Source organism: Typha latifolia, chromosome 10 (genome assembly GCF_019914945.1).
Source record: "Typha latifolia isolate L0001 chromosome 10, TyphaL0001v2, whole genome shotgun sequence".
Lineage (NCBI taxonomy): Eukaryota > Viridiplantae > Streptophyta > Magnoliopsida > Poales > Typhaceae > Typha > Typha latifolia.
Window position 1 is genome coordinate 3,800,322 of NC_133095.1, and position 11,388 is coordinate 3,811,709.

The 11,388-nt window shown below is 36.5% G+C and overlaps 2 protein-coding genes across 2 annotated transcripts; one reads left to right on the top strand and one right to left on the bottom strand.

Moving 5' to 3' along the window:
* Positions 1-1,750: 1,750 nt before the first annotated feature.
* LOC140796463 (uncharacterized) lies at positions 1,751-5,490 on the top strand. Its single transcript, XM_073149502.1, has 2 exons — positions 1,751-1,945; positions 4,912-5,490. Exons 1-2 carry the CDS (start codon positions 1,751-1,753, stop codon positions 5,488-5,490), a joined length of 774 nt encoding a protein of 257 aa, XP_073005603.1.
* Positions 5,491-6,338: 848 nt separating this feature from the next.
* Positions 6,339-9,403, bottom strand: LOC140796030 (protein WHAT'S THIS FACTOR 1 homolog, chloroplastic). The gene is made up of 3 exons (XM_073148866.1): positions 8,094-9,403; positions 7,016-7,154; positions 6,339-6,913 (listed from the first exon to the last, which is right to left on the bottom strand). Exon 1 carries the CDS (start codon positions 9,312-9,314, stop codon positions 8,151-8,153), a length of 1,164 nt encoding a protein of 387 aa, XP_073004967.1. The 5' UTR covers positions 9,315-9,403; the 3' UTR covers positions 6,339-6,913; positions 7,016-7,154; positions 8,094-8,150.
* Between the last annotated feature and the right edge of the window lie 1,985 nt (positions 9,404-11,388).

Consider the following 11,388-nt stretch of genomic DNA (forward strand, 5'->3'; position numbering starts at 1 on the left):
CAATATAATTTTACATGCGTTACAAAGATTATTTAATTATCTAATGAATATCTTTAAATTTGTCTTATTTAAATATTATAACTTATAAGTAAATAAATAAAATAATCTACGTTGGTAATTCCATAGATACCTTATAATTAACTTTTATTCACTGTTTTGTTTATATCTTTTTCATATGAATTTGATTGATATTACTTTATATGTGATGAAAAACTTATTCAATCATCTATAACTTCATGTCTAATAAGTATCTTTAAATTAATATTTTAATGTCCTATCTGAATAATAAAATTATCTTTCATTCACTCCTTTTGTCATATCATTTCAATATGATATTGGCTTATTGATTATATTCAAATTCAACCATTTAGATAATAAAATTAATTTTCTTTCACTCTTCTGTTCAAATCTTTTTCATAAGAATTTTTTCAAATCTTTTTCATAAGAATTTTGATGATATTATTTTATATTAAGTGAAAAGCTTATTCAGTCCTCTGTAACTATCTAATAAGTATTTAATTCTATATAACTTTCTCTTTTATTGTTCCCTCTCCTTCTCTCACACCCACCCACACCCTCCCTAACTTGTTCCCACCCTCCTCTCTCCCCCACCCGCTAACCCACACTCTATAATTTCCTTCTTTTTTTTATCTCTGCCCAGCCCACTCCTCTCTCCCCCACCTCTCACCCCTCACCCCTCACACTCCATAATTTCTCACACTCTATAATTTCCCTCTCTTTCTGGTGCCCACCCCCTCTCTCCCCCACCTCTCACCCCTCACACTCCATAATTTCTCAAACCTTGTTGAAACATTAATTGATTTAGTTTTATGTTTTGTTTTCATTTTTTGGATTTTTTGTTTTTCTCCTATCACTACCACCCCTATTCTGTGAAGTACTTCCTAGCGAAAGAAAATTACACTTCACCACCCACCACCCTTAGTGCTCAATTGTAAGAAACCCTAACCTAAGTATAACCCTTATTCAAAAATCGAATTTGAAACTCAATGCTCAATTGTACGAAACCCCTATATTTTAAACGTATAACCCTTATTCGAAAGTTGAATTTGAAACTCCTCATTAGATACAGTTGTAAATAACAAAAATATGATAAATATATTGAACATATGGCTAGACCCGACATTCTAGCCGGCATGCCCATCATGCCCATAGCCCAACTGTATATTGTTGATGATCGCCCCCAGACAACGCATGTATATTGTTGATGATCGCCCCCAGACAGTGCTAACTCAATTAGATGTTCTTGCTGCTCAGCCAGACCTTGGGGTGTTGCATGCTTGAACAGCTCAACTACTTCTACAAGCACATTAAGAACCATTGCATCGACGCCAAGAATAGGGTTTTATACTTCACCTACCTTGGATTGTGAAAGCAGGTGCTCTATGCAATATTTTTATGTCTACGCAGAACCCAAATCTAAATCACCACGAATCTTTAACCTTGGTAACAAAATGTTAACCTTGGTAGTTGTTGATATATAATGACAATGTTAATTTACTATCATGTTCTAGTGCTTTTTAGTTAATAAATGGCATAAATGAAGTTTAGTATGATATAAGTATTATCTGAAAGCTTGAATTTTTATTTTTTTTATCGATCACAAGATTGTATCTAGACAAAGAAGATAATCATGCCCATAGCCCAACCGTATATTGTTGATGATCGCCCCCCCGGACAACGCATGTATATTGTTGATGATTGCCCCCAGAGACAGTGCTAACTCAATTAGATGTTCTTCTTTGCTCGGCCCGGACCTTGGGGTGTTGCATGCTTGAACAGCTCAACTACTTCTACAAGCACATTAAGAACCATTGCATCGACGCCAAGAATAGGGTTTTATACTTCACCTACCTTGGATTGTGAAAGCAGTGCTCTAGGCACTATTTTTATGTCTACGCGAGAACCCAAATCTAAATCACCACGAATCTTTAACCTTGGTAACAAAATTTTAACCTTGATAGTTGTTGATATATAATGACTGTTAATTTACTATCATGTTCTAGTGCTTTTTAGTTAATAAATGGCATAAATGAAGTTAAGTATGATATAAGTATTATCTGAAAGCTTGAATTTTTATTTTTTTTATCGATCACAAGATTGTATCTAGACAAAGAAGATAATCATGCCCATAGCCCAACTGTATATTGTTGATGATCGCCCCCAGACAACGCATGTATATTGTTGATGATTGCCCCCAGACAGTGCTAACTCAATTAGATGTTCTTGCTGCTCAGCCAGACCTTGGGGTGTTGCATGCTTGAACAGCTCAACTACTTCTACAAGCACATTAAGAACCATTGCATCGACGCCAAGAATAGGGTTTTATACTTCACCTACCTTGGATTGTGAAAGCAGGTGCTCTATGCAATATTTTTATGTCTACGCAGAACCCAAATCTAAATCACCACGAATCTTTAACCTTGGTAACAAAATGTTAACCTTGGTAGTTGTTGATATATAATGACAATGTTAATTTACTATCATGTTCTAGTGCTTTTTAGTTAATAAATGGCATAAATGAAGTTTAGTATGATATAAGTATTATCTGAAAGCTTGAATTTTTATTTTTTTTATCGATCACAAGATTGTATCTAGACAAAGAAGATAATCATGCCCATAGCCCAACTGTATATTGTTGATGATCGCCCCCAGACAACGCATGTATATTGTTGATGATTGCCCCCAGACAGTGCTAACTCAATTAGATGTTCTTGCTGCTCAGCCAGACCTTGGGGTGTTGCATGCTTGAACAGCTCAACTACTTCTACAAGCACATTAAGAACCATTGCATCGACGCCAAGAATAGGGTTTTATACTTCACCTACCTTGGATTGTGAAAGCAGGTGCTCTAGGCACTATTTTTATGTCTACGCAGAACCCAAATCTAAATCACCACGAATCTTTAACCTTGGTAACAAAATTTTAACCTTGATAGTTGTTGATATATAATGACTGTTAATTTACTATCATGTTCTAGTGCTTTTTAGTTAATAAATGGCATAAATGAAGTTAAGTATGATATAAGTATTATCTGAAAGCTTGAATTTTTATTTTTTTTATCGATCACAAGATTGTATCTAGACAAAGAAGATAATCATGCCCATAGCCCAACTGTATATTATTGATGATCGCCCCATATTGTTGATGATGGTGTTGCATGCTTGAACAGCTCAACTACTTCTACAAGCACATTAAGAACCATTGCATCAACGCCAAGAATAGGGTTTTATACTTCATCTACCTTGGATTGTGAAAGCAGGTGCTCTAGGCACTATTTTTATGTCTACGCAGAACCCAAATCTAAATCACCACGAATCTTTAACCTTGGTAACAAAATTTTAACCTTGATAGTTGTTGATATATAATGCCAATGTTAATTTACTATCATGTTCTAGTGCTTTTTAGTTAATAAATGGCATAAATGAAGTTTAGTATGATATAAGTATTATCTGAAAGCTTGAATTTTTATTTTTTTTATCGATCACAAGATTGTATCTAGACAAAAAAGATAACTTATATAGATTGGAAATATATAGGTTGGAATCATGTAAAGTTGAGAAACAAATGGTTGCATTCTAGTATTAGGGTGTGCTGGTGAATTTTTACAATATAAGATCCTTATCTGATTGAAATTCTATATGAGATAAGTGCTAGCAGAAACATATCTGATAAGGATTTATATTTATCTACATTTAGAAACTTATTTGAATTTAAAATATAACAAAATAGCATAGAACTTGATTGAATTTATAAGACTATAAGGCCGAAAAAGTAATTGACCTATTCAAATCAGCATTGGTGAATTGTATAACTTTGATAAATTTATGCAAACCATTACTTATTTTTCGAAGTTGAATTAATTATCTTTACAAAATTTAAAGTGTAATCAAGATATAATTTTATACAAGTTATATTATTTAGTTTAAAAATAGCTAAATAGTAGAAGAGATACACATTAAATTAATATTTAAATGTTTACATTACGATAGTGAACTTATAACAGCGTTAATTATTTAAGGAATATTCATATAATGGATATGATAGATGCTTAAGCTTGGAGTTCCTTATTATTATATAAGATTAGATAATTTTTCAAACTATTTGTATAAAGGTAAAATGATATAAGTTTAATCTTAATCTTTATCTAGGTTATTGGCACGATGACATTAGACCAGTTTAATATAACATAGAGCTATAATCGAAAAAATCACATTTGAATATATCCAATATCACATTATTACCAGTATTAGTTACGTGGGGCTCCTCCTTCCAAGCATTATCGGATCAATATTAATTTAGATATATTAAAAAAAATTAATCATCAATAATCTTGTCTAGAAACTTTAAATTAGTCAAATATAAAAACAAAATTATGGGGTTTAGGGCATTTATACAATACAGCAAAACCATAGGATTAAAGTGCAATTAACTAAAAGAAATTATAACAGAATACGAAACAACCCGATCCCTCGTAAGTCGGCCCCTCGTCTCCCCCGCAACAATATAACCTTTCAAACTTCGAAAAGATTCTAATCTCTATAACAAACATTTCCCTCTCTTCTCTCATTTCCCTCACTATATATTCGTCCATATCTTCTCTTCTCCTACCGTTTCACTTTTCTATATATTCGCTCTATCTATCCATCTCTTTACTCTCTCTCTCTCGCTCTATCGATCTTATAACTCGCCATGGGAGACGAAGGAGATAAGAAAAAGAAAGGAATTTTAGAGTCATTTGACGAAGACCAACTTAGCCTTACTCTCTCTCCTTATAATACTCGCTGTTTTCCATCCAGTTCTCAACGACCATCTACACCGCCGCCGCCGCCGCCGCCGCGGTCGTCAGACCTACCACTCGCGCCGCCTCCCCCCGGTCGTCAGACCTACCACTCGCGCCGCAACTTGACGCAGGCCCCCCGCGACGGCAAGCCGGAGACGATTCTTCCCCCGACGCCTTGGGCGACCGAGCAACGCGCCACCGTCTACCCCCTTGAGTACCTTGTGGCCCACGGCATTACGAACATCACTGGTGAGTCGCAGTGCAAGCGCTGCGACGCGCGCCACCTGATGACGTACGACCTGGAGGCGAAGTTCGCGGAGTTGACCGCGTTCATCGGCGCCCGGACCCACCTCATGCATGACCGTGCGCCAGACGAGTGGCTGAACCCGGTGTTTCCGGCGTGCCCTTCGTGCGCACAACCCAATTGCATGAGGCCAATGATCGCCGCCAAGAAGCGCGATATCAATTGGCTGTTTATGCTGCTCGGCCAGACCTTGGGGTGCTGCACGCTTGAACAGCTCAAGTACTTCTGCAAACACACGGGGAACCACCGCACCGGGGCTAAGAACAGGGTTTTATACTTCACTTATCTTGGATTGTGTAAGCAGTTGCTCCCTTCCGCGTCATCTCACGTCTACCCGGAACCCAAATCTAAATCACGACAAATCTTTAATCCTAGTGATATCTAGTGCTTTTTGCCATTAGTGTTCTAGTGTTTGTTGGCCGGCCGTGTTCTAGTGCTTGTTGGCCGTGTTCTAGTGCTTGTTAGTCGATGAAGAATTTTGGTTATGATTGAAGTACTTCTTGACTCGTGATTGTATACTATATATATATATATATAATCTTCAAAATATATATTATTTGCATAAATATTTAACTACCTAATAGAAAAAAAAATACCCAGAAAAACTAGAATAATAACAGTTTGTCTTTTATGTCTAAACCATAACTAGATTAGGTGTATCATGTAAGAGTATAATAAAAAACTACTCCTTGATCAAGTAATTAGCTGGATAATAAGTTTGTGAGGGTTAATTTGGTCAAATATTGTTAGTGATGTAAATCTTTCATGAAAAAGTTCCACTTGATCCAGTAACTAGGTACTATTAGGGCCCAATACAAAACAGCCCACCGGTAAAGTCGGTCGACCAGGGTGTCAACCTGCCGACTTCAGATCACAAAGACGCATTATTATTACAGGTCGCCATGCAGGGCGTCGCATATAACCTGCTTGTAAAATTGCCTAAGACGATAAATTAACAACAGATGCTTGTGAAGTATCCCCATGGGATAAATAATATTTCTGGAGTACAACCATCATATTTTTCTTTATTAGCATTGGTCTTCTTAATGGAGGGAATCGGCAGCGCGGCCATGCTTCCAGTTGAGATTGAGCAAATTGGCCAAACTGGGCCCATGCAATAGAGTTGCTAGGAGCTGTGGAGTTGTGGAGGAACACAGTTATGTTGGTATGAGACTAGAGAGAGAGAGATGAGAGAAGAATTAACCATGATAGTCAAAGAGGAAAATAACATACTTTTGTTATAATCAGCCGTGGCTTAGTATTATAATTTGAAGTTCTTAAGCAAGCTGCCATGAACACAGAAAGATGAAAACAGTGCCAGCTAACTAGAGTTTATGTATCCACTACAACACTTCTAAAGACTATTCTTTCCTCAACTCCTGACTGCCGTTACCTGACGTAATCATTTATCCTCTATCAACTCTTGAAACTTAAGACCTTTCTAGTCTCCAAAGATGGAGGGAAAAAAAAGGATATAGATCTAAGTAGTACCAATATCAGCAAATAAGAGTATGATCTTCATTGCTGTCAAGGGTAAACCTTTTTACCTAGTAGAATTAGCAGAAATCACATTTATGATGGACTGAAGCAATATTCCAAGATTCAATGATTCTTTGATAATGATCTGTAGATGGCATTGAGGTAGTCCTAAAATCATTTTGCCAAGCTTCTCTTTATCCTTGACTTCACATTGACAGCAAGGAATCTCAATCCAGATGATGATGATCGAATGGACATTCTGTTGTTTCTGCTCTTCTGTTGTTCCACTTTTCACTTGTAATGATCTTCAGAAAGAGTTTACTCTACTCCTGTCATCACAATAGCATTTACGAAGAATGGCACAGTCAAAATTTAACTGACATGTGAGTATTAACGGTTTCTGATAAGTGAACTACAACAAACATGCATACCTGGATTTCCTCGTGTAGCCACAATATGTGTGCAGATATGAAAGAAGTGCTCTCAAATCCTCTCTGTTCTTATGGTACTTGCTGGGTATCTGTCAGATGGACTTCGGAATGATACTTTACCCAATTTGTGAAGTAAGACCTGGGATATTTTCTATCAGTAGAGGATTGTGATAATATCATAAGAGAAGCAAACAGTTTAGCAAAGAAGAATTAAGCGAGAGTTACAATAACTGGGAGTTGCTTCTCAGGAAAATACTATTGATGTTCCTTAACATATCAGATCATGTTAAGAGAAAGACAAAGTTAATCCTGGTCAGTGGAAGTCTAGATTGGTATATTCAGCTTGTAGGTGCATCATCATCATCATCATTTGAGCCTTCATAACTAAACTGGCTATGCTAAAGCACAAATAGATGCTAAGAAGGATCTAAAAGAATTGACGTGCTTTCTAGAACCTGCTGTCAATTACTTACAGTAGCATACTAGCATCTTACCACCTATACTTACATAACAAGAAGTACACAACAATCAGGAAGCAAGTACATTATAAAGTCACAACCATCTTTCATGGTAAACAATATATAGGTTTGAAAAAGATATGGTAGCTTATGTATTGTCATATAAATGTCATATATAACCATTGTCCAGGGTGCCCTTCAACATGGATAGCACATGACTGCGGTATAGCTATGTTAGCAACAAGATTAAATTGATTATTAACAAGGCAACAATCCAAGACCATCAGTGCACATTGCTTTTGCTTGAGGAGGTGCTTCTAGTTTAGACAAAGTGGAACAAACCCAATTACCATAAAGAAGGATAAGAATGTGTTCCTATTTTAGCTGGAAAGAAGTAAAAAATAATTAGTACCACACTGACATAGCTGATGAAGCGCTGTCTAAAGTTTTCTCCAACAACAACAAAATTCCAATTTAAACAATCATCTTACTTGAAAGACAAAAATATGGACATTTAAAGGAAGAATAACAAATAAATATCAAAAATACCCTGAGGCAACAGCTCAACTTCAAACTAAGATTGAACTGTTAATTTCACTGGTATTCAATGCCTTTTATACCTGAATCATGCAACATACTGGCGAAGTCGAGTCTCACAATCAGCATAACTGAACTCATTATGCTGCAACTAAGTTATTCACATCAGGACACGTCCTACCAATGAGTGCCACAAACCTATCGTAAAATCTCAGCAAAGGGCACTTTTCAATCAGATTGCTCCCATCATAAGCCTCCTTAAGGAACACCGTGCTGCGTGCCCCCTTATTTGTTATGTAGAAAATCCCATGATTCTTAACCAGGCATAGCAACAGCCTGCAGGGAAGTTGATACTCGTTATGAAATGCGTCCAACTTATCGGAAGTCAGCCGCTTCTCCATCGTCAAGCTCAGAAGCTCGTGCAGCACTGCGACCGCCCTTTTCCGTGCTTGTGGTGTCGCCGGCTCAACCCTCCTTGCATTCAAGTAAGGGGAAGGGAATGCCATTTTCTGCCATCTCATGACTTCCTCGAGGTACTTCTTGTTGGGCCGGAACCCGACCGGAAATTTCATCTTGAAAGCGAATGGACCGGCCAAATTACCATCTTTTGGAATCACCCTGTACTCTACAGGAACACTTCCAAAATCCAATCTTTCTTCTCGGGCAGTGACAGCCAAAGAAGAATCCCAGTTCTCGAGAAATAGGTACTCAATTCCTCTAAGATTTCTTACGGAAAAGGATTCTGGGTACTTCGGAATCAAGCACTTCTTGAAATCTCCCGGCAAACCCAACTCCGATTTAATAAGTTCAATCTTCTCCAGAGGAATCTGGCAGTCCATGGACATCATAAGAAGCTTTTTAAGTTTACTTACCAAGATCGGTTCCATCAACTCTCTCGCTTGCGCCTCCTCGCTCGAGACCTTCTCGGCCTTCTCCGTGAGCTTGACAGCAATGGGGCCGCGTCCGGCCGCGCCGCCGCCGGAGACCTTGAAGACGGACGGGTGGCGCTCGATGAGGGACAAAAAGTCCCATTTTTTAACGAACCCCACCTCCTTCTCGAGGTCGCGGAGGAGGATGGACCGGTTCTTGTGAGAGGAGATGAGAGATCGGAGGCGAAGGAGGAGGGCGGGCTTCTTGGAGAGTTCCATGGCCTTGTCGAGCTCCGGGACACGGTGGTAGACCTTCTTCTTGGGACGCCGGCCTCGGCTCGAAGAGAAGGAGGACATGGCCATAGATTGGAGGGCTGATATTTTGGGGAGCGAGGAGAAGGGTTTTCCGGCTCTTCTCGCAGTCGAAGAACTCATCGCCGCACCGCTGCTTGGATCGTGGGAGAAAGAATCGTCTGCAGCGTTCTATTGCTCGGAGCTAATCAAACTTGGATGTAACCAAGGGCGAAAACGGATCCGATACAGATCCTATATCGGGTACACCAACCAGTATCTTTCATTTCATGACTAAGAATGCTATACGATCAACTTTAATTTTAAATAATTATTGTAGAGAAAACTCAGTTAATAGATTGATGATGTGGCTTCAAGTTAATAGATTGACGATGTGGTTGGCTTAAAAGATCATCTTAGCACCGCAATGACTTGAAGCAATGTCTCAGTGGCGTTTAGTTCGAAGTAATTATTTAGTAGCGCATACAGCTTAAACTCTAAACTATACAACTTAGTATATTAAATTAAGCTTTGGATCTTTCCAAATATCCGAATCCATATATCAAATAGATTCAAAAATTTTAGATATAAATATTAGATGTACAATAAAATGTAACGTATCCAAAACTAAATGGATCCTGATATGAATAGGATCTTAAAGAGCTCGAATAAAAATTAAATCTTAAATAGTTTCGTACAAACTGAATGTGGAAGAGACCTTAAACAAATAAAAATATAAACAAAAATAGAGATTTAGATATTTGAAAATAAATAAATATAAATATATCGGAAATTTGAGGGCAGAGTTAGAAAGTTAATTCGAAGATATGCAAAAATATTGATAAATGTATTTACTATATATTTTTTAATGCAGAAATAATTGAATAATTCATACTTAATAATAGAATGTGGATTATGGAAGACAAAGCAAAATAAATTATAAGTGAGCGGATTAGGAGAGCTAGAAAGTTTGGAAAATACAATAAAAATACCAGTGAATTTAAGTTATTTGTTTGAGGATAAATATATATATCTAAATTTAAATCTAAATTTATATATGAATCTATACTTGAAATCATATACTGTCTTACAACTAATCTCAAACTAAGGATTAATGCTTTGACTTGGAAACATAAGTAAATTTTGATTTTTAGCTTGGACTTTATGATATTTATACCAAATCAATTCAATCCGATCCAACCCAAAAATAATACATAATATTAGATAATAAGTTTTTTCTTTTTTAAAAAAGTGAGAATTTAATGGCATTCTATTTTAAACTTTTGTCTTTCTCAACTATCACTGGTTATCATTTTCATTCTCTCAAGAAACCCTATGCTTGCATTCCAATATAAATAACTTCAAAAAAAAGCACAGTATCTATATAGATGGATAAAAAGGCCTTTTCCTTAGTTTTCCTCTCATTTTTATTTTTACTTTATTATCTCCCTTCTTCCTTATACCGTTTATTCTCATATTACTTATTCGAGAAAAAGTTAGATAAACAGCTATAGAACAAGACTAAAGTCGAAATTTGGACAATAAGAGGACTAGATTGATACGATATCATCGATAGCACGAAGAGGAATATAATTGAAGGGCTGAGAAGAAGTGTATTTTATAAATTTTGTTTTAATTGACTAAGTCAAACGCCATTCGAGGGTTATAAGCATAATTTTATTTAATATTTTTTGTTAACGCCATTCGAGGGTTGTAGGATTCTAATTATTCTAAGTGTGTATCTATCCATATCCCTATTAATCCTTAGACTTTGTTTGGTTTCAGGTTAAGCCCCGAATTTGATTAATTAGTTTTATTTTTAGTCTTAAATTTTTTAAAAGTAAACTTAATTAGATATGAAAAAGATAAAAAGATATTTGATTACTTAACCAATTTAAAAGGCATTAAATCAATTTAGAGGATCCCTAAACTCAAAACAAATAAGGCCTATACTTTTGTACCTCCAATTTGAATCTTGATCTTGAAAAATATCCTTTCATAAAAAGAGAGGACATCTTCTGATAATTTAGGATTGTTATCTAAATATAAAGCTCAAATATAAATACTAAATATCCAAATTATTTCTATTTAATTATCTGCATTTTGATGCAATTAAAACGGTTAAAGGGGAGGAAGAAGAAGCTGAAGTAGGAGAGCAAGAAGGCGAAGGAGATGGAGTTTAGTAATGGCTTGCCCGGTCCGACAAAGGGAGGAGGAT

Excerpts from the sequence above, each read along its gene's own strand:
- LOC140796463 (XM_073149502.1), top strand. The coding sequence starts at position 1,751 with ATGTTCTTCTTTGCTCGGCCCGGACCTTGGGGTGTTGCATGCTTGAAC. Across the intron at positions 1,946-4,911 it reads CCAAATCTAAATCACCACGA|TCGCGCCGCAACTTGACGCA; the intron begins ATCTTTAACCTT and ends CAGACCTACCAC.
- LOC140796030 (XM_073148866.1), bottom strand. The coding sequence starts at position 9,314 with ATGAGTTCTTCGACTGCGAGAAGAGCCGGAAAACCCTTCTCCTCGCTC.